Genomic DNA, 24,374 nt, shown 5'->3' on the forward strand with positions numbered 1-24,374 from the left:
ATTCAGTGAAGGGCTGTCTGGTCACACGTCAACCCCCCCCCCAGTCCTTGTTTCTGCCGCTGGCTGGGTACAGAATGAGCTCTAAACAGTAATTAACGCTGTGAGAATCAGGTACTCATGGATCTCGCAAGTGACCACACATGCCCTCCTGAATTCAACTGCTGTTGAATCTCCTAAGCCCCTTGCTTCATATTTTAATCAAACTGATGGAGGACAGAAAATTGCATCTTTTGATGGCCACAACAGAGGGACAACTTTTAGGGCAATATATTATGCTGTACTTTCGTATTTGGTTCTGATCTTATGGTATTTTGCACTATGGTATTGTTGGCCATGCCCACTTGTGTTGCCCTGCCTTCTGCTTAGTTGGACCAGTCTATAACATTGGGCCAATTATTAAAAATTTTTTCCAGGGTCACTTTAAAGGATAACTGTCACACTTAGACCCTAATTTCAATTTTCATATATGTAGTTACTATTACTATTTAATAAAAGTCAGCCCTTAGCAACCAGTCTGCATAAAACTGCAATCTCACTATTCAGTTAAGATGGCCGCCACTGCCCTCACCCTGAGGCTAATCCCGCCTGCCCTCACTAGCCAGTAACAATAGCCCCCCAAAAGTGTCAGTAACCAGATCCCTCCCCCCCTAAAGAGTTATTCTCCTGCAGCACAAAGGGGTCCTCTTACCACATGTTGCTTTCATGTATACACTGAGCAGACGGCAGATCTCCCTTCCCTGGTCTGCGCTGCTTCAACTCTGCCTTCTCCAGCTCTGCTGAGTGAGGGAGCGTCTGCCAAGCGCAGGGACAGGGAGAAGTGCACACAGCCCAGGCACTGTTATCAGCTGCTGGGGAGGACCTGGCTCTAATCATTTACTTACAGTCCCTGGCTGTCAGTAATGTGACCTTGCAGGCTGCATGCTTCTGCGTCCTTCAACAGAGAGACGGACCCTGCCTAGCAACAGATAGACGGACCATGCCTAGCAACAGATAGACGGACCCTGCCTAGCAACAGATAGACGGACCCTGCCTAGCAACAGATAGACGGACCCTGCCTAGCAACAGATAGACGGACCATGCCTAGCAACCCTATTTTAAGCACAGGTTAAAGTAGGCAGTACAGGGAACAAAACTGTGGAATTAAGGGGTAATTGAATACACAGTGAAAAGTTGAAATAGGGCCACCAAGGAGATATTAATCACCACAATCCAATTTAAAAAAAAATACGACAGTTATACTTTAAGTTCCCAGTGTCCCTGAGTGTATATTAAGAGCTTCAGACCAAATCTTCTAAGGATTGTCACACACACAGGGGGTGGGGAAGTGACCACTGAGCTCAACCCGCACCCCTGTCCCTGCCTATTTGCCTCGCAAGTCCTAGTGACAAGGGACAACTGGTCGACAAACCCTCAACTAGGATAAGTGCAGGGAAGATGGACAAAACGGAGCAGTCAAAACGAGCCGAGTCAAAACCTGGAGAGCAGCAAGGTACCAGAGGAGCAAGCAGAGGAACGTCAGGAGGAAGCCGAAGTCAGAACCAGGAGGGAACGCCAAGACCAAGAGATAAGACGGACGGAAGTCCAACACGAGCAGGAGAACAGCAAACCAGTTAAGTAAACACAGGAAGGACCTCAATAACAGGCAATCTGTGGCCAGCAGATTGCCTGTTTAAATAGGGTGCTGGTGGAGTCATGTGACGTGGCCAGCGTCACATGACTCCTGAGTTCTAATACAGCCGAGCGCTGAGTGAGCAGCTCGGCGCTCAGCCCCATTGCGGTTACCATGGGAACGGGCGACACCAGGCGCTCTGATGACGCGAGCGCGCCCCGGCCGTCCCCGCCTCCGCACAGAGCGCACCGTGACAAGGATATTTCCCCAGATTTACTAATCATAAAGATGGCGTAAGCTTAGACAGGCCATCTAGACTTTCACCAGATTTATCAGAGGGACTCATGCTGTATGATAAATCTGGTGTATGGACAGACACTTTTCACTGACTCTATACCAACTACTGGTTGGCTTACTTTATGAGATTTTTACGACAGAATTGTGCCAACATTTTGGTCCTCATTGAGCATGTTGGAAAAAAGTGTAGTAACCCTAGATGTGCCAATTCTGTGCAACAGTTTGAGACAGATTTTTGGTGCACAGACCTTAGTAAATCAGGGCCATTATATCAGTAAGTGACTGTTTCCAGCACATTGCTGAAAATAAAGAGCAGCCAAAGCCTCTAACCGCTCAGTATGTTTGAGGTGGGAGACAAATGCAAAGAACCCCGAGGAAACCCAACGCAAACACAGGGAGGACATCCAAACTCCATGCAGATATCTTTGGTCAGATTTACTCTGTGCATTACTTTATTATTACTGTTTTCTTCTATTCCATCACTTTTACCTTTATATATTGTATGAAGATCAAATATCGATGTGTCCACATATGTTACATACACATCTACATGGGGAGTCCTTCCCCTTACACTATGTCACTCTGCAGTGAGGGTGAAGGTGTGAATACAGTAAAGAGAAGCAAGGTTTATAGGGACAATTCATCATCACTGTTCTGACAGTAAATAAGGCTCTTGTGTGAATAAATATAAAACCAAAAAAGAAAGCCTCAATGTACAACCGTAAGTCAGGGCAAGGGATGAATAACCATATAGACCTATAGCGTTGTTAAACAAACCAAAAAATGCCCAAAATATTCAAAAAATATATTTTATTTAATTGTAGTAAACATATCATGATTTATAAAATATTCAAGATAGCATAAAAGTATGAAGAATCAGCAGGAAACCGGAGGCCGCAATCCACTGGCCGGTGTCGCTGCTACCCACCAGGAGATGGAAACCATGTCAAGTATGCCAGTAGTATATATCATAACTATTCTGAAGTGTAGTACATATGATCATCACCCTGGTATATAACCACTAGATAAAGCTCAACTCAACTCAGAGTGTAGTTAGAGAAAAATAATAATAAGACAACCGCTAGAATCCAGCAGTAGAAGGAAGGAAAAAGCCCTCACACAAATGAAACACACACAGACAGAACCTTATAATAATGGATATAGAGGAGCTCATGTATATCCTTTATTATAAGGTTCTGTGTGTGTTGTTTCATTTGTGTGAGGGCTTTTTCCTTCCCTCTACTGCTGGATTCTAGCAGTTGTCTTATTATTATTTTTCTCTAACCACACTCCGAGTTGAGTTTTATCTAGTGGTTATATACCAGGGTGATGATCATATGTACTACACTTCAGAATAGTTACACTATTTGGGCTACTATGCTGTGAATCACCCTGATATATACTACTGGCATACTTGACATGGTTTCCATCTCCTGGTGGGTAGCAGCGACACCGGCCAGTGGATTGCAGCATCCGGTTTTCTTGCTGATTCTTCATACTTCTTTGCTATCTTGAATATTTTATAAATCATGATATGTTTACTACAATTAAATAAAATATATTTTTGGAATATTTGGGGCATTCTTTTGTTGTTTGTTTAACAACGCAATAGGTCTATATTCTTGCGTGAATAAAGTCCAATTTTTCCCACATTTCATACATGAATATGGTTTCCTATGTGAATTCTCTGATGCTTCAATATTTAATTTCCTTGTAAAACATTATTCATATCCAAACATCAAAATGTCTTCTCTTCTATGTGACTTTTCTGATGTAGAACAAGACTTGATTTTTTTGCAAAACATTTCCCACATTCTGAACATGAATACGGTTTCTCTCCTGTGTGAATTTTCTTGTGCTGATCAAGAGCGGATTTCTTGGTAAAACATATCCCACATTCTGAACATGAACATGGCTTCTCCCCAGTGTGAATTCTCTTATGTTGATCAACACCAGATTTTCTGGTAAAACATTTCCCACATTCTGAACATGAATATGGCTTCTCTCCTGTGTGCATTCTTTCATGTAGAACAAGACTTGATCTGTTTGTAAAACATTTCCCACATTCTGAACATGAATATGGCTTCTCTCCTGTGTGAATTCTCTGATGTTGATTAAGATGTGATTTCTGGGTAAAACATTTTGTACATTCTGAACATGAATACGGTTTCACTCCTGTGTGATGTCTCTCGTGTTCTATAAGCTCTGATTTATGTTTAAAACATTTCTCACATTCTGAACATGAATATGGCTTTTCTCCTGTGTGAATTTTCTTATGTATACCAAGGCTTGATTTATAGGAAAAACATTTCCCACATTCTGAACATGAAAATGGTTTCTCTCCTGTGTGAACTCTCTGATGTTTAGTAAGACTCTTTTTTTCTGTGAAACATTTCCCACATTCTGAACATGAATATGGCTCTTCTCCTGTGTGACTTCTCTGATGTTTAGTAAGACTTTTTTTTTCTGTGAAACTTTTCCCACATTCTGAACATGAAAATGGTTTCTCTCCTGTGTGAATTCTCTGATGTTTAATAAGACTCTTTTTTTCTGTGAAACATTTCCTACATTCTGAACATGAATATGGCTTTTCTCCTGTGTGAATTTTCTTATGTTGACGAAGGCTTATTTTTAGTGTAAAAGATTTCCCACATTCTGAACATGAATATGGCTTCTCTCCTGTGTGAATTTTATTATGTTGATGAAGGTTTATTTTCAGTGTAAAACTTTTCCCACATTCTGAACATGAATACGGCTTCTCTCCTGTGTGAATTCTATTATGTTGATCAAGACTTGATTTCTTGATAAAACATTTCCCACATTCTGAACATGAATATGGCTTCTCTCCTGTGTGAATTCTTACATGTTGATCAAGATTTGATTTTGTGGTAAAACATTTCCCACATTCTGAACATGAATATGGCTTCACTCTTGTGTGACATCTCTTATGTTGATCACAGTTTGATTTCTTGGTAAAACATTTCCCACATTCTGAACATGAATATGGCTTCACTCCTGTGTGAATTCTTACATGTTGATCAAGATTTGATTTTGTGGTAAAACATTTCCCACAATCTGAACATGAAAATGGTTTATCTCCTGTGTGAATGCTCTCATGTGTTAAAAGCTTTGATTTACTTCTAAAGCATTTCCCACATTTTGAACATGAATATGGCTCTTCTCTGGTGTGAAGACTCTCATGAGTAACAAGATGTGATTTATCTGCAAAACATTTCCCACTTACACAGGAAGAAGGCTTCTCTCTTGTGTAATTTATCTTATGTGTAACAAGATTAGATTTATCTGAAAAGCATTGTCCACATTCTGAACATGAAAATGGTTTCTCTCCTGTGTGACTACTTCTGTGTAAAGAAAGTTCTGATCTATATGTGAACTGTTTTCCACATTCTCCACAATGAAACCTTTTACTGCCTTTTTGCCCCATATTTGGGGTATCAACCTGTGATTCGTCAGGAGAAGGTTCCCCGTGATTGGGAGGATTGTATGACAGATCTGCAGTGAGAAGTAATGGATGCACAATCATTGGAACTTGGTTTTCTCCTGAAGAGCGCTGCATGACATTGTTGTCTTCTTCTTTACAATCTAGAGATAGTATGATGTTTCCCTCAGGCTTCTTACTCGGATTATCTGTCAGGATTCAAAATGGATTTTGTTAATTTCTATACAAAAAACAAAGTGGATAAATTTGTAATATTTTAGTGAGGCTAGATTCACAAGCATATTACAGTCACATAATCCATTGATATTACGTGCAAATGTATCTATGATGCTGTGAGTTGATGTCAGCTGAATCTGCGTTCAGGACACATGTGCATAATACAGACGGATAATATGTCCGTAATAAGCGCATGTGAATCTGGCCTTAAAGGGACTCTGTCACCACTTTCTAACCCCCACTTTTAAAACTATAGTTCTGTCCATGGAGCCCCTGTGATTTCAATGGTGTTGTTATATGCGAAATCCGCAGGCTCGTTTTGATAAAAAAAAGCTTTTAACTAACCTGTCAGTCATGAGGATAAGGTGCCCAGGGCGTTTCTCCCGGTCTGAACATGCCGCCAGCCGCCGCCGCCGTTGGTGCCCAGCTCCTCCTCTGCCTTGAATTTGCGCCGCCTGAATGTCAAGAAATACCCCTCCGGCTCTCCCTCAGTCCCCCCTCCTTCTTTTCTAAGATCCCGCGCGTGCGGCAGTGTTCGCGTTATCGGGAGGTTGAGCGAAGTGCGCATGCGCATGCGCACTTCGCTCAATGAGGCTGAATCGTAAAGTCTGCACGGGCGCATCAGGCACAGGCCTGTGCGCACGCGCGAAATTTTGGAAAAGGAGGGGGGACTGAGGGAGAGCCGGAGGGGTATTTCTTCACATTCAGGCGGCGCAAATTCAAGGCAGAGGAGGAGCTGGGCACCAACGGCGGCGGCGGCGGCATGTTCAGACCGGGAGAAACGCCCTGGGCACCTTATCCTCATGACTGACAGGTTAGTTAAAAGCTTTTTTTATCAAAACGAGCCTGCGGATTTCGCATATAACAACACCATTGAAATCACAGGGGCTCCATGGACAGAACTATAGTTTTAAAAGTGGGGGTTAGAAAGTGGTGACAGAGTCCCTTTAAGCTGGAGATACACATGCAATTCTAGATAAAGTGTTTTACACCAGAATCAGAAATGGATCCAGCAGGAATGTGAGGAATATGTCCTTCCCTTCCTTTTCTTTGTATTTGCTATGGAAACTGCAGCAGAACTTTAAGGCTGACTCTCGGACTTCTGCTATGTTTCTGCAGTTTGCATATTGTGGATCTGCTTGTGGATTTAGCCCAAATTTGCGCAAGAAAACAAGAGGAAGTATGTCACCCCCCCCCCCCTATATATAAGTAAAGAAACCGCATGCGGAAACATAATTTGCCTGTCTAAAGGTGCCGTAGATCACCCAATGAGTTTTGTTCATCGGGTGAAATGATCGGAGGTGCGGACGCCTCAGTAATCATTCCCGAGCAGCAAATTGTGCTGTAAAAAGTGATCTGCTGCCCAGGAGCAATGATTTGTATGCAATAGCAGTAGTGATCACACATCCTTATACTGTGGAGGTGATCGATACATGTAAACGCAGCGCTTGACCTCCACTTAACGAGCAGCCGACTGTCAGGAAGGAACACTTCGTTCCCGACAATCGGCTACTCTTGTGCCATGTAAATGCAGTATAAGAGTAATGGCAGTTTTATTGCTCAGTCTTATCTTGGTGATGTATCACCCCATGTACAAGTGTCTGTAACATCTGTACCAAGTCTTGTGCCTTTCTAACAGTCGCTTATTTGGATACTGCTTGATGACACAGCCTCTGTGCTCTGAAAGCTCCAATAAAGGTATCACTGCTACAATACTTTGTCTTAACTTTTCGACTAACTCTTATGCAAATCTTTTTTAATTTTTTCTCCTCTTGGGTACCTGTGTCTTGTTTTCTGAAATTAGCCTCTCTTAGGCCACCTGCACGTGTTGTAGATTCTCTTGTTTCTTATGTGCAAAAACTGACCTGCCGTGCGTATTTAGAAAGCTGCAGCATGTCAATTATGTTTGCGGTTTTGGGTGTTGATTTCACCCTTTTCATAAGAAGGGTGAGATCTGTGGCAAAAATGCATCAAATCCGCACCAAAAACGTAATTATCTATTGCGGTTTTTGGTTCTGTTTGGGTGGCAAAATGCACAAAAATCTGCATGGAAATTCGTGCAGATCTACTGCGCGTTCACCCACACCTGTATGCATGCTCAGTTATGGTGGCAATAAGGATCTGATGGAAGGTCTTTCCTTTTGTCAGGGGCATTGTCTAAGATGTCATCCAGAATTGATCCAGACAGCCATCTTCACAATAGATAAAAAATACTCCTCAGGCCTGAGATTCATAGGGTCCTTTAAGGCACCCAGATCCTCAAACAGTAAAGCTGCTGTATTTGGAGAGTTGTGACACTGGGGCATCTACTGTTGGTGGCCCTATCTAAGAAGGCAGACTCCTCCTCATCAAAAGGATATTTATGTTTAACAGGCCTGGGAATAAAAAAAAAAAAAGCCAATTCAGCTTTTTCCATTTCCTCTGAATAAGGGATCTGATTGGAATTAACAGGAAAAACTGTAGGTTTTCTTAGGCGAAGGTCCCCAAATATATCATCCTGCACCGACTTCTGTTCTTTAGTCTCATCTAACTTCATAGTAGCATTAATTGCTCTGAGCAAAGAATCCAAGTCTGAAGAAAAGTCCCCAAACATTTCTCTGTGACGGTCCTCATCAGAGGAGGCAGAGTCGGATAAAAGTAATGGAAGATGCTAACTTCCCAGATAATGTGTAAGATTCTTCTCAAAGCTTTAAACGAGGTAGATACTTCCATCATGAAAAATCACAGAATAGAGTGGCCTAACTGGGAGGAAATGCTCAAACCCCAAACACTGTAGCGTATTTATAACCGGGGGAGCAGATCCTCCACATGTGATCTGTTGCTAACGGCAATCCCCAGCAAAAATGCATACAATGGAGGATGCCGGCAGCGGACCACATGTACCGTAATAGCATCCTACACAAGATGGGATAATGTGTGGATGAAAATATAAGAGTAAATAAATCACTGCAAATGGTGCACCACAATAGTATGCAACTCACAATACAAGGCTAAACCCTCACATTGATGTAAAAAAATTAGTTTTTAGCCAATATATTCCTGTCAGGAACATATCGGAGCCCGTGCACCCCGCCAAGGTATCTCAGTGTAGCGCGGGACCTACCGCTAACCTACCTGTAGTGTGTGAACACTGTCAGATAGGTGCCAAGGTCCGACTCACAGCCAAACTCCCACATACCTCCGAAGTAAGATCACTAATGCGCACACACTATAAGTAGGCTAGCGGTAGGTCCCACGCTACACTGAGATACCTTGGCGGGGTGCGCGGGCTCCGATATGTTCCTGACAGGAATATATTGGGTAAAATCTAATTTTTTAACATCACTGTGAGGGTTTAGCCTTGTGTTGTCAGTTGTATACTATTGTGGTGGACCATTTGCAGTGATCTAGATACTTCCATCATGTCTAATGTTCTGAATGGGAGACAGGGATTATACATCCATAACCTTATCCACACACTGCTTATACAATGGTGTAAGCCAAGTTTCTTGTTAGATGTTGGTCTTACATGTACAACAAAATAAAAGCATTTCAGCTAACCCATGAAATAAATAAACCTCTCTTCAATTCTATATTAAGTTTTCAAAAAACAAACAAAAAACATTAACAATGTCCAGGTATCGACAAGTGTATAAACGGGAAGGTATGACAACAGCACAAAGGATAGAAATACAAAAGGATGTCGTAAAAAAAGGATTGTACAGTCCCGTCAGTAATATGACATCACAACCTAATGGAGATCTGCATAGGTACCTGGAAATTATAACCCAAAAACATGACAGAAAAATAACTTAGAACAAAGGCATGGCAGTCAGTAGGTAAGGGTTCACCCTGAGTAATTGTAAGGGAATATGTGTCTTCGTCTTTAGAAACTATTGTGGGCAATTCATAGGCTCCATGTGTTTAGAAAGTGATGTCTAGTGTTCGATTCCCAACCATAAGGTTTTTCCAATCAGAAGAGCTTGTGGCAAAACCAACTTCACCACTGGGTGCTGGAGAAGCCTGGTTGCCAGCCTCTTGCCCCGGATTATGGGCCCTCTCATTAGCCCATGCTAAACTTAAACCCCATGGCGATTTGACTGTGTTTGTGGCATCTGAGCGGTGTTTGGATATATTAAGCGCTCAGATCCAAGCCATCTGGGAATATGTTAAATGTCTATGTTTACTGTAATGGTTGGGACATTGTATATTTGAGTAGTGATGTCTGTCCTATCGTCTTCACGTGTGTATTGGCGATTTCCCTTTGTCCTGAGAGATAATTGAATTACTCCTCGGGTTGTCTCCAGGACAGAAGACATTGTGTATTCTCCTGCCTGTGATAATTACATCAACCCATTGTGTAAGGTAATTGTATCACAGGCAGAGGGGAGGATTTTGTGTGGGAGTGTTTTACTGTAGTGTACGTGTTTATTGGTTGTTTTGACAAAACCCTGTGGGTGGTACTAATGTGTACCAATGTTATATAAGAACAATAAACACACGGCTCTGGCTGTCTACTGCTTTACCCTCAACACGGAGCCTCGTCTCGTTCTTGGGGGGATTCACTGTATACTGTTAGAGACTGATTGCTAGGAGTGTAAGCCGCTTGGGTCCGTTTCCTATTCGTCTGCTAGCAGCTATTCGTGAGGTTCCGTTCGGAGTTTGGAGCATTCCCTTGTATGCCGTTACAGAACTGATCAACCTTCTTCCTCCACTGGGCAATCGTAGGGGGTCTGAAGACCTCCAATGTAGTGGAATTAATAACTTGGCTCCCTGAAGAAATCAAGTGATAAGGCAGTTCCTGGCAGGAGTAAAGTCAGTAGAAGGAAGCCAGAGTAAGATGGTTTTATGTGGTATGGACAGAGATCTGCCACATACCGTCTAGATTTGTGAAGTGGCATATTTTCAAAGTGTGTAAGACAAAAAAGGGAGACAGGAGGTAGTGCCTAATGTGCGCTGTCGTCTAAATGTATGAATAAATTACTGTAATGGTTGAGCTTAGCAGATACGGTTGCGAGTAGTCACAACAGCTGTAGAACGCCTTGCTGGTTTCTGTCCGACCAGCAATCGGAGGTCCTGGACTGCTGCCCCGGTTCGGAGTCCCACACCGCAGGGCGCGATGTACAGAAGAGGTAAGTAAATAAGCGTAGAAAACATAAGTAGAACTGTTGGATCGATGCTGTCAGCAGGAGTCAAGGAAGCATAATGGGTGATGAAGAACGTTACTTTTCTTTGTCTACTATTTTTAAAGGCTCAGCACCCTCTTCTTCAGGAACAAAAGACATTTAAAAACCTTGTCTTCTGTTCCTATTAATTATGTAACTGTCCTGAGGAAGAGGGTGCTGAGCCCTTGAAACGTGTAGACAAAGAAATAAAAGTAACGTTCTTCATCACCCAGTATACTTCCTTGACTCCTGCTGACAGCGCCGATCCAACGGTTCTACTTCTGTTTTCCACGCTTATAGATTTTCAAAAAGGGTGGATAAGTGAGCAGTCCATCCAAAGGTGTGTGTAAGTGCCGTCAGAGATTCCACATCTCCAGCAATTATCCATCAGGGAGATGTTAGCTTTCTTCAAGAAATCCAGAGTTTTCCAATACATGGAATAAAACCATGGGAATTCTTACACATGGTTCGAACCTCCAAGTCAGAGAAAGTATATCAAAGTTTGCTCTCCCACTCGCGCACATAAGGTTTAGGTTGGTGAGTGTGCGAGATTATTGTAAATGTTAGAAATGGAATTTGTGCGAGGTAATCAGGAGGCAATTCCAACAAATTACATGCCCCTGAGAGGCATGAACGAAGACCTCAAAAATGAGTGTCCCACTGAACGGAAATTAAGCAAGTGTAAGAAAGTCACGCAGTTTCGATCTTCCTCTGTAAGAAGGGGAGCCAAATCGAATGTACGAGAGAGGTTTAGTAGTTGAGATATTGGGGTGGGCATCAGTTTCGTCCAGGGAAAGGTCAACTCTCTATGGCCTTGAGCTTGTAGTAATGGAAGGACACCTAATGGCATTATTGGGGATATAGTGCTGAGACATCCTGACTCAGCTTCCCATTCTCGAACCACAGCAATGGTCCCCTTTGTAATGTCGCTGACCAAGTGTGCAGTCGAGACAGAAATTTGCGAGGTCCAAAGCAGAGGCGAACAATGAGATGGGAGCATTGCCCTTTCCATTTGAACTTGGATCCTAGCCTGGTAATTAGAGATCAAATCCAACCAGTGGGAAAAATGAATCGCAAGACTGTGTTGGTAGAGGTCCAGTAGTGCAAAACCTCCCTGGTGCTTCTTTTGGGTTAGGTATGAGTATGCCAATCTAGGTCAGTTACTTCTCCACAAAAAAAAGTTGTACCGTGCCTGCATATTTGGCGAAAAAGGTTTTAGGGAGAATAATTGGTACAGTTTGCAGGGCATATAAAAGTTTTGGCAAAAAGTAGGTTTTGAGCACATTTTTCTACCCATCCAGGGCAGAAAAGGCAGTTTTAGAGAAGAAATCTTCTCTGTTAAGTGTTTAAGCAAAGACGCAAAATTCTAAGTGTAGAGTCATTTTGGATCTGCAGGGATTTTAATTCCCAACACTTTGAGAGAGTGTTAGGACCAGAGAAAGGGCAAGAGAGGTAGAGGGGACAGATATATTGAGAATCTCCGACTTGGTAAGATTCACCTTAAAATTAGACACTACCCCAAAGTCATCAAATAAGCGTAACATAAATGAGAAAGCAACTTCAAGATTGATGAACATAAATCACCAAATCTGGGTATTGCCTAATCTTCTGTAGTAAGGTTTCCATGACTAGAATAAACAATGCAGTGGATAACGGGCATCCTTCTCTGGACCGTTAGAGATAACAAATGGGTTCAAAAAGGAGCCATTAACTGTAATACGAGCATGTGGTGTGGTGTAAAAGGACTTGATAACTGTTTTAAAGGGTAATGAGAATTGAAATTTCTCTAAAGTGGCATCTACAAATTGTGGGTGTAGATTTAGGGTCTTGTAGAATCATTTTGTTAAGTATAAGCTTTCATAAGGAGGGATTGTAGATGAAGTGTTAATGTGATTGGGGCATGATCCAGGAGCGTGAATGCACCTATTTGGGGATGAGAGACAAATGACAACGCAGACTCAGAGATAAACAGATAATTGAGTCGGTGGTACATCAGATGTCTATTGGAGAAAAAGGTAAAGTCTCTCTAGAAAGGGTTAAAGGTTCTCCAAGTGTCTCTCAAATAAAGAGAGGTAGGACACACCCAGAATCACAACACCTTCGACAAAGAGAGAAGCTTATTCCAAAACCTCCAATAACCATAGGACTTGGGCTACATTTGGGGCCTGTACATTAATAAAAGTAATTTTAATGTTAGCTATGTGACCTTTGAGGAAAATATATCTACCCTCTGGGTCTTGTTCTTTAGCAGTTAAGTGAAACGGGCCTTGGCATCACATAGCAATATTAACTCCTCTACTACTGGAGGAGTGTGTGCTGTGGGACCCTGATGGGAAAATAGTGTGGGATTAGGTTGGAACACGATTAAACCTTAAATGAGTTTCTTGAAGGAGAACCTCATCGACTTTCTCCTCACGGAGCGACATAATGATCTGGCTGCGTTTCTGTGGGGTGTTAAGCCTTGGACATTAAATGAGACTACTTTAATTTAACCCATAGTGAAAAAGAGGAGTGACTCTGGGGACAGGGTGACCCTACATGATGGTGGAAACAATCCCTCCGGGGCATAACAGGAATGTAATCTATAGCTGTAACATCAGCAAAAACAGGGAGCAACACCATTAGCAGCATTAGGAGAAACTGGTGAAGGAAGGCAGAATTACCAAACAATGTAGTAAGCAATAAAAGCCTCAACGTGAGCAACAAAGCCAACACTTAAGGCATATATCATATATGTCAATCTTCAGAACAAAGGACTGGGAACAAGATACACATATCAAATATACGTGAAGAATAGTCCTCGGGTTATAATGGAGACTGTTTTCCAGATGTGTTCCGCAACTTCATCTGTCGAGTAGCTCCAACAACTTCCCACAGAGATGGCGGGGCGATGGTAGGTAAGGGGGCCAGATCACCATATTCCTCTGAGTTAGAAATAGTTAGGCCTGCAAGGCCCAGCTCTGACAGGACACCTGGTAAATTCTCGTATTTGCAGATTACATCACGCTTGTTTCTCAAGTTGAAAGGAGAGCCCAAAAGGGAAGAGCCAGTGGTAAGGTAGCTTGTGATGTTTCAATTCCTCTGTTAGGGGTCTGAGCGGAAGTCACCTAGACAGTGTTACAGGAGAGAGGTCCTGGAAAAGAAAGAGTGGCTCCCACAAACACGATAGGTTCTTTAGTTCTTACTTCTCTCAAAATGCCATCTCACTCTCTAGAGCACATAAGTCTACTAATAATGTCCCTGGGAGGGACAGAGGGTTTAGGCTTAGCTCGAAGAGCACAGTCGGCCCTTTCAATAGCAATGGTGTGGGATTAGGAGTCGCCAAGGAACAGAATGAATATTTGTTTGACCGAATCAAGCAGGATCTCGAGAAGGAATGTCTCATCAGACCTCTAATGCATAAATTGTTTCTCCGTCCCCTGCTGTCTTGGTCCTCCAACCAGTAAGCTATATCGGTAAGATAGGATTGACATTTCTGCCAGGAGGTTGTAGAAGCTTTATTGTAAGAGACAGGCCACTTTCAAACGAGCGTATTGAGATCCGTCAGTATTTTGGCTTAGGATTCCTGATGATATACCATCAGTATTTTCATCAGGATTTCCATGTGTATTTTCTCCTTCCTTCATTATTTATGCACTGCACAGACTGTAACTCGGACATGCTGCGGATTTCAAATACTGACAGAAATTATACGCCCATGTGAATAGCTCTACTCATAAACATTAGCAGCGGATTCCGGAACATAAAATCCGGACTCTATATTCATTGTAAATACGCTCGTCTGAACGTGGCCACAATCTGAGACTGGGTAGTCTCCAGGGATTTAACTCGATTTCCAATCTCTTTAACTTCCGCATTGAGGTCTTGGAGTTCTTTCATTACTGGCACCACAGCTTGACTGAGAAAAGAGCAGGAAATCGGAAGGTAAGATGCGGAATCATCCCCGTCTGAGGTGTCTGTTGGGGAAACTTGTGGCTCTAGGTTTGGGGGCGACATCTTTCTAGGTAGTGAAGATGGTTGCTGCTTAGAAACACTGAAAGTTTATGTATTCTTTGTAACTAAATGATCCAGGTTGTCATCATTAGCCTGAGAAGAAGAGACACTAGGTTTTGAAAGACCAATCTTGACCAGGTTATATCGGTTATGTAGTGGCGGTGGGGTTTGTCATATTACAGACCCCACAAGCCACTGGCTTGTCACAAATTTCCAGAGTGCACCAGGTTTCAGCTGAGGTTCATGAGACGTTTGATCACAGGGGGAGACCCCTCTTATGCATGGGGAGCTACATGTGAGTAGTATGCAAGAGAACTCCCCAAAAGCCTCAAGAAAAATGAAGTAGACTGCCCTTCTAGTAAGTGGCCACAAGATGGAGCTGTGAGGAGAGCTATGGGCTTGCAGGAGCAAAAATAAAATAAAATCTGTAATGCAGATGGGAACCTATCACCGGGATTGGGTGTATAGAGCTGAGGAGATGGGTTGGTAGATGGCCGCTAGCACATCCACAATACCCAGTCCCCATAGCTCTGTGTGCTTTTAATGTGTAAAAAAACAGATTTGATACACATGCAAATTAACCTGAGATGAGTCCTGTCCCTGACTCATCTCACGTACAGGACTCTTCTCAGGTTAATTTGCATATGTATCAAATAGTTTTTTGACACAATAAAAGCACACAGAGGTATGGGGACTGGGTATTGCGGATGTGCTAGCGGCCATCTGATGACACCTACCTGAGGTATAACAGCCATTACTACATGTCTCCAGCCTTTATAGTGTAGTAGTAATGTCATCTATAACACCCAGCATTTGATGTCACCTACCTGAGGTATAACAGCCATTACTACATGTCTCCAGCCTTTATAGTGTAGTAGTAATGTCATCTATAACACCCGGCATCTGATGTCACCTACCTGAGGTATAACAGCCATTACTACATGTCTCCAGCCTTTATAGTGTAGTAGTAATGTCATCTATAACACCCAGCATCTGATGATCTGTACATACCAAGTGGGACCTATCATTAGTGGCCAGTGCGAAAACTGCAGGACTTTATGTTTTTTGTTTACATGTAGATATTGAAATGGAAAATTAAAAATAACCATCTTAGGGACATATGACGTACCGGTACGTCATGTGTAGTTCCGATCACCGCCGCGCGGCAGCCGGTGATCAGAACTGGGTGCCAGCTGAAATCAATCAGCAGGCACCCTGGTGGGACATGGTGTCATAAAAACAGTCCAGCAAAATCTGTCTTCCAAAAACCGTATGGCATTCCTTTCCTTCTGCGCCCTGCCGTGTGCCCGTAGAGCAGTTTACGACCACATATGGGGTGTTTCTGTAAACTACAGAATCAGGGCAATGAATATAGAGTTTTGTTTGGCTGTGTAACTGGAAAAAAATTATTAAAATGGAAAATCTGCCAAAAAAGTGAAATTTTATCTCTATTTTCCATTCATTTTTGTGGAACACATAAAGGGTTAGCAGAGTTTGTAAAATCAGTTTTGAATACCTTGAGGGGTGTAGTTTCTAGAATAGGGTCATTTTTCGGTGGTTTCTGAAGAGAAATGTGACTCCATCTTGTCTTCTCTTACATGTACAGAATTGTTATAATATCTCATCCAGGCATTGTTTAATCTCCCCCCCCATCTATAACACCCGGCATCTGATGACACCTACCTGAGGTATAACAGCCATTACTACATGTCTCCAGCCTTTATAGTGTAGAAGTAATGTCATCTATAACACCCGGCATCTGATGACACCTACCTGAGGTATAACAGCCATTACTACATGTCTCCAGCCTTTATAGTGTAGAAGTAATGTCACCTATAACACCCGGCATCTGATGACACCTACCTGAGGTATAACAGCCATTACTACATGTCTCCAGCCTTTATAGTGTAGTAGTAATGTCATCTATAACACTAGGCATCTGATGACACCTACCTGAGGTATAACAGCCATTACTACATGTCTCCAGCCTTTATAGTGTAGAAGTAATGTCACCTATAACACCCGGCATCTGATGTCACCTACCTGAGGTATAACAGCCATTACTACATGTCTCCAGCCTTTATAGTGTAGAAGTAATGTCACCTATAACACCCGGCATCTGATGACACCTACCTGAGGTATAACAGCCATTACTACATGTCTCCAGCCTTTATAGTGTAGAAGTAATGTCACCTATAACACCCGGCATCTGATGTCACCTACCTGAGGTATAACAGCCATTACTACATGTCTCCAGCCTTTATAGTGTAGAAGTAATGTCATCTATAACACCCGGCATCTGATGACACTTACCTGAGGTATAACAGCCATTACTACATGTCTCCAGCCTTTATAGTGTACAGAATTGTTATAATATCTCACCCACGCATGTTTCATCCCCCCCCGGCTGTGAGTTAGGTTTCCTTATCTGTCCCAGGACATATTCTGGGAATATCCTAGAACTAGAACAAATGTTCTTGTCTCATTCAGGGTCATTCGGCACAACTGCGTACATTCTTATATGTGAAGTATTACATACCATAAAAGGATGTTCCGGTAGTATGTGTGTGAGCACCAATGTTTATCTTTCTGATTGGTTTAAAGCTGTTGTTATGCAAACTTTTCTACTGTCTATATGAGGCCAAGCTATAGCATAATAAAGTTAGAGTTTTTCTCAGTGATGTGTGTGTCTATTATTGCCAACTGAGAAACATCTCTCCTGACGTCTGTCTCAAACCAAGGTTGTCGTAGAGGTCCAGAAAGTTCCAAATCCTTTCAGTTTCTATTATATAAGCCTCACATAGTGACTTCAGACCTAAACTGGTCTTTGAAAAGTGGGTTTTTGAAAATTTCTGAAAAATTTCAAGATTTTCTTTTAAACTTCTAAGCCTTCTAACGTCCCCAAAAAATAAAATGTCATTCCCAAAATGATCTAAACATGAAGTAGACATATGGGGAATGTAAAGTAATAACTATTTTTGTAGGTATTACTATGTATTATAGAAGTAAAGAAATTGAAACTTGGAAATTTGCTAATTTTTCCAAATTATTTGTAAATTTTGTATTTCTTTCTAAATAAAAATGATTTTTTTTTTTACTCCATTTTACCAGTGTCATGAAGTACAATATGTGACGAGAAAACAATCTCAGAACGGCCTGGGTAAGTCAAAGTGTTTTAAAGTTATCACCACATAAAGTGACACTGGTCAGATTTGCAAAAAATGGCCAAGTCAGGGCGTGGTTTGCCGGCTGAGAAAGATGGCTGCGTGAGTTGGAGCTCCGGCACTACCTCAGCGACAGCGGGATTATTTGCACCCACAACTACGATACCAACTGAAGTTGAGAGACCAAAGTCGGTCCGGATGATGACTAGGGGCAAGAGATCTATGAAAAACCAGGGAAAGCTGGACTTTTACCTCGGTAAAGGCGTCCCTTCTGAGGACACTTCCCCTCAGCCCAGCCAGCAAGGCCTTGATGCCCCAGAGACACAGAGGATTTCTCAGGTCGACACGATGTCTGACTCACAAGACGCCGGGTCCGGCCAACTCCTACCTGCTTCATCTGAATCCCCGACGGGGTTTGTACAGCCTGAAGCGTCCCGCGGATCTCAAGCGGAGAGCCCACAAAAGCGCGCCATTGTACCGGCGCCATCTTCAAGCTCGCCTGAGACAGGCCAGATGCGACTGCAGCAGTCCGTAGAGGCACCGAACGGGGAGGTGAGTGATCACACTACCCCGGCCATACAGGCGATTCCGACCGACGATAAGCCTGCATCCAGCAACCTATTAAAGGACATGTTAGTCCTTTTCAGTGAGACCATGCACAAGGACTTGACCGCCCTAGTCCGCGCGCTCCAGGCGGCGGTGGAGGGCAGGGTAGATCATATTGAGTCCAAGATGGGAGATTTCGCTTCGTCGCATAACCAGCTCATCGATGCCCACAACGACTTATCCGAAGAAATAGATCGGCTCAAGGCTAAGGTGGTGGACCTGGAGGACAGGTCCCGCCGGAATAACCTTAAGTTCCGTGGGGTTCCTGAGGACATTGCACCTAAAGATTTAACCCCTTATCTGCAGAGCCTCATGACGGCCCTGATACCGGATCTCTCTCCTCATGATCTTACTTTGGACAGAGCACACAGGGTGATGAGGCCGAAACACCTTCCTAGCACATCGCCGAGAGATGTCCTGGTGCGGGTTCATTTTTTCCATATTAAAGAGGCCATACTAGCAGCATCCAGGAAGCTAGGCACATTGCCTTCTCCATACAGCCAAATTAAAATCTTTGCTGATCTGTCGGCCGTCACTCTTCAACAGCGGAGATCCCTTGCTGCCTTTACCTCAACTCTGCGGCACAATTCCATTCCTTACAAGTGGGGGTTCCCGACCAAAGTCTTGATCCATCACCATGGAGCTGTCCACGTCGTCACCTCCTTAGAATCCGGGAAGAAGCTTCTGGACTCTTGGAACATTCCGATGGAGGTCCCGGACCAAAGACACAGCTCATCTGCTCCCCTGGACTCTGGTTGGCAACTAGTATCCCAGAAGAGGAAATCTCATCGTTGACAGGTGATCGTGGGTCCATTAATACACTATTGGACATGGTAGTGTCGTGCAGTCCTTCCCGGCCAGGAGCCGAGATTTGCCCTGACGAATGATTTGCGGCATCTTATGCCGTGTTTGTGTTAGTTTTCTTTTAGGTTGTTATTCTAGATTTGCTATCTGAGTTATGCAGATCAGAATTTTCTTGTACGTCCTGTTATTCAGTACATGCGCATATTGGGATGTTCATAACTGCTACGAGATACCCTCATTTGCAATGTATCACATATTATTGGTGTGCTGGGCCTCCACAGCATAGTCCTTCTTTCAACATGGTCTTTAAAGTAATCGCCATTAACACTAAGGGCTTGAACAGCCCATTTAAGAGGTCTATGCTGTGGAAGGAAACGAGAGCTCTGGGAGGGGATATTATCTGTGCAACTGAGACGCACCTGTTGAAGGAGGATGCCCATAGACTCAAAAATTCTCATTTCCCCCATATCTTCCATTCACATTTTAAAAAAAAACAGAGGGGTGTGATGGTCGCAATTCAGGGATTCAGTTGTCTTTCAGTTGTCCAGATCCATAGAAGGACCAGAATGGCCGATATATTATACTGATAGCTACTATAAATAATGTGAAGTACACATTAGTATTCGTTTATGTCCCTAACAAACACCAATTACACTTTTTGCGGAAATTAATGAATAAGGTAAACGGAGTGAAGGAAGGCTTGGTTCTCTGGGGGGGAGACTTTAATTCTATATCAGATCCTCATTTAGATTCAACATCCAAAAATAGAGCTCACCCGCAGAGTCTCAACCAGATCTTACTGAGGGAGGACCTCTACGATGTTTGGAGGCTACACCATGACAGTGAACGGGACTATTCGTTTTTTTCGAATGCCCACCAAACCTACTCCAGAATAGATATTTTCTTAGTTGATCGTCACCTTCCTGCGAAATGCCACACACTCCTCCATAGAATCGATTACGTGGTCCGACCACGCTCCCATCACTTTGACCATTAGCGAATCTACTAATCGACCTCCTTACTCCCCTTGGCGCAATAATACATTCCTGCTGGAGCACCCTAAATACAAATCGACACTGCTTGAGGGTCTGGAAGAATTCTTCCGTATTAATGACGGGTCTGTATCAAACCCCTTCTCGTTGTGGAATGCCCACAAGGCTTTCATGCGGGGACTATTTATAAAGTCTGGATACAGAGCAAAAAAAGAGAGAGAAGAGCGTATTACTGCTTTAACCCGACAGATTAAGTCCTTAGAGTCTAGCAATAAAATGAACCCTTCAGACACTGTTGGGACCCAATTACAGAACCTGCGTCTCCAACTAAAAGACTGCCTCCTCTATCAGTATGAGAAGCACCTAAAAGTAGTTCGCGCGACATACTATGCGCAAGACAACAAATCCGGTAAGTTATTAGCTCGTAGACTGAAAGAAAGATCTGTTAAAGCTAAGACCCCCTTCATTACGTCTCAACAGACGGGTAAAAAGATAGTAGACCCTCAGGGAATCGCAAACTCCTTCAAAAACTTTTATGAAGCCCTTTACAATTTGAAGCCACAAACTGGAACCCCCCCTCAAACAGCAGCAGTGGTAGACCAATTTCTGAGTTCTCTTTCTCTTCCTAGCCTCACCGAGACCCAATTAGAGAACATAAACTCCCCTATTACGCAACAGGAAATCCTCAACGTTGTCTCTAAACTTCCCAATAACAAAGCCCCCGGCCCAGATGGGTTTTCGAATGCATATTACAAGACATTTAAAAAGGAACTTTCCCCATATTTATGCCAAATTTTCTGTCACACTATGAGCACAGGCGGTCTTCCTAAGGAGATGTTAGAAGCGACTATAGTTACTATACCCAAAACTGATCCCCCTGCGAATGACACAAAGAAGTACCGCCCGATATCGCTCCTAAACACAGACACAAAAATATATGCGAAGATTCTAGCGAATCGCCTAGCCCCTTATATACCAGTCCTTACCCACGCTGATCAAGTGGGATTTGTAAGAGGTAGGCAGTTACAAGATAACTCCAGACGTACCCTTAAACTTATTGGACTATATAGAGAGATCGAAACTTCCTGCTTTGCTGGTCACATTAGGACGCCGAAAAGGCGTTTGACCGCATTAATTGGTCATTTCGCCTTTGCAGTCCTATCGAAGATGGGATTCTCTGGGGCCATCCTGGCGGCTATCAAAGCATTATATACCCAACCTAGTGCTAGGGTGTGGGTCAATGGGGCTCTTTCAGACCCGTTTGACATTTCCAATGGTACCCGCCAGGGTTGCCCCCTATCCCCTTTGATATTCATCTTGACCATTGAGCCCCTAGCCCAAGCCTTGAGACAATGCCCGGAGATAACAGGCATCAAGATTGGTGACAAAGATCACACGGTCAGTTTATATGCCGATGACATTATTTTAACTTTGACAAATCCCCAAACGTCTCTCACTGCTGCTATTAATATAATTTCCCAATTTGGAAACCTTTCCTTTTACAAACTCAATGCTTCTAAGTCCCAAGCCCTTCCACTAAATATTTCCCCTGAACAGGTAAAAACGCTTAAAAATGCTTTTGCTTTGGACTGGCAGGAAAGCCAGATTGATTACTTGGGGATTAAGTTGTCAGCATCATTTAAGAAGCTATATGCCATAAATTATGTCCCATTCTTAGAAATTTTCGAAAAAGATCTTTCCAACCTTTCCAAATATGAATGTCTTGGGTGGGTAGAATCACCTCGTTTCAGATGTTAGTCCTTCCCAAATTATTGTTCCTATTTAAAACATTGCCCATTACTCCACCAAGTAGCTTCTTTAGGAAATGTACTTCGTTGATTAATAAGCTAGTATGGAAAGGACATAGGCCTAGGATTGCAACTACGATAATGCAGAGAGACAGGCGTCGCGGGGGACTGGGCCTCCCGCATATCTATGAGTATTTCTTGGCCTCGCAAGTCTCCCAGCTGAGGGAGTGGTGGATGGAGAGTCACTCCAAGCAATGGGTGCAATTGGAGACAGCTTTGTCCTCGGTTGGTAGCCTTAAGTCTCTTCTGTTGGCGGCTCTCCATCCATCATTCCATCGACCCTCCTCATCCTCGACACTTGTATCCATGGCATTGGGGAGTTGGACCCAATTCCACAAATTGATGCTCTCCAATACCCGGACCCTTCCCACCCTCGGCTCCAATAACTGTGCTCAACCATCTAATCCCTAACATCTCGGTCTCATCCTGGGCAATGAATGGATTGGATCTTTTCTCACAGCTGTTTGTATCTGACACCCTACGTTCCTTCGAGTCCCTACACAAGGAATACCAGATACCAAACACGGATTTCTACAAATATTTGTGCATTAGGCATTTCCTTACAGCAAACTGCTCCCCCTAGGCTTCTTTGTAATCAGGAAATATTCAAGATCTGGTCACTTGCTCCCCCATATTGCACTCGCCTCCGACCCCTATATAGCATGCTCGGGAATAAAGGGTCCTTTACTAAAACGTCTCCTTTACATTCTTGGGAGAGGGACCTGGGATTGGCGTTCTCGGATGAGCAGTGGTCCTCAGCATTTGCCTTTATCTCTAAAAACCTTAGATGCACTTTACATTATGAATCCCTGATGAAGACTATGTTAAGATGGTATTATACCCCGGATCGCCTGTCCCATATCTTCCCAGGATCCTCACACCTGTGTTGGAGGGGTTGTGGCCAGAGGGGTACTTTATATCATATTCTGTGGTCCTGTCCACTGCTGCATGGGATTTGGAGATCCACTTTCTCCTTGGCTTCAGACCTATTGGGTACCCAGCTCTCGCCGACTCCTGAACTGGCCCTCCTTTATATCGATATGAATAAATTGCCACGAGGCGTTAGGGTGGTGTTGGGACATCTCTTCCTGGCCACCAAATTGGCCATTACCCAGAACTGGAAAACCCAGAGTATCCCTAGCTTAATAGATATTACTCGCAAACTTAACTCCACCTACATACACGAGAAGATGTGGGCGAGGGCTGGCTGCTCATTCGCAGCATTTCAGAGGAACTGGATCTCATGGAGCTCTTCCCTGCTCGCTTTGCAATCCTCTGATTGAACTTACTTAGTCTGTCTGTTTAGCTCAGTCCTGATATGTAGTACACTCGTATGTATTTGTTAGTCCCATGTATGTACTGAATGCATTTCTTTGTTCGTTACTTTATGATTTATTTTTGTTGTTTATTTCATGCTATGTATTATTTTACCGTGATACGGTTCGGTTGGCGCTGCCAATGTGGCTATGTAAAGTGCCAACTCTGTAACTGTTCATTGCTGATCAGTGCTATGTCAAAAAAGTCAATAAAAACGTATTGATTCAAAAAAATGGCCAAGTCCTTAAGGTGAAAATGAGCCCCGTCCTTAAGGAGTTAAACAATCGGTCATTTTCTGATGACACATTCCCTTTAAGTAGTTAAACTGGGATTTCTCAGAGGCCATTAGTACAGCCATTCATCGCAGCTGGTGCCCCACAAAATCTGCTGCTAATTCTAGTGTCCTGGATCTTGGAGAGGACGTCTATGTGCAGCCACAGCTCCCTCCGCTCCTGCACATAACACAGGGGTCACTGCCCGGAGTGCTACTTTACTGCAGCTCTAAGGTGGAGCCTCACCTGAAGAAACCTCCAAATTCACTTCCTCCATTCATTACTCCATACCTGTGGTCACATGGACTGGAATGTCCTCCTCCACCTCACTCTTACACGAGGGATCGCCCATCATCCGCTCTTCTTCATCCTCCACTTTAATATCAGTCACATCTTCCCCCTGATTTGTCATCTGTAACAATTCAGGACAATACAGCAGACAGGTGGGAAATCTAACAGATCCACATAAGAGACCCCCACCATCTATGACCCCTCTATGACTGCAGGACCCCCCTATATAGATGTGTATAGGGCTCAGCTCCATCTACCTGATGGTTCTCTGGGAGCTTCTCCTCTGGACAGTCCTGGGAATACAGAGGACGGGGACATCTCTCGGGGGGATTTCCTTCTATGAGTCCATCTGTAGGAAACACACAGGGACAGGAGAGATTATTACATGTGATGATGAGATG

General features: G+C 43.3%; 1 protein-coding gene across 1 annotated transcript; it reads right to left on the reverse strand.

Annotated features, from left to right (window-relative positions):
• Positions 1-3,487: 3,487 nt before the first annotated feature.
• On the reverse strand, positions 3,488-24,028 carry LOC122934701 (gastrula zinc finger protein XlCGF26.1-like). Its single transcript, XM_044290355.1, has 2 exons — positions 23,974-24,028; positions 3,488-5,554 (listed from the first exon to the last, which is right to left on the reverse strand). Exon 2 carries the CDS (start codon positions 5,481-5,483, stop codon positions 3,645-3,647), a length of 1,839 nt encoding a protein of 612 aa, XP_044146290.1. The 5' UTR covers positions 5,484-5,554; positions 23,974-24,028; the 3' UTR covers positions 3,488-3,644.
• Between the last annotated feature and the right edge of the window lie 346 nt (positions 24,029-24,374).

Source organism: Bufo gargarizans, chromosome 4 (assembly GCF_014858855.1).
Source record: "Bufo gargarizans isolate SCDJY-AF-19 chromosome 4, ASM1485885v1, whole genome shotgun sequence".
Lineage (NCBI taxonomy): Eukaryota > Metazoa > Chordata > Amphibia > Anura > Bufonidae > Bufo > Bufo gargarizans.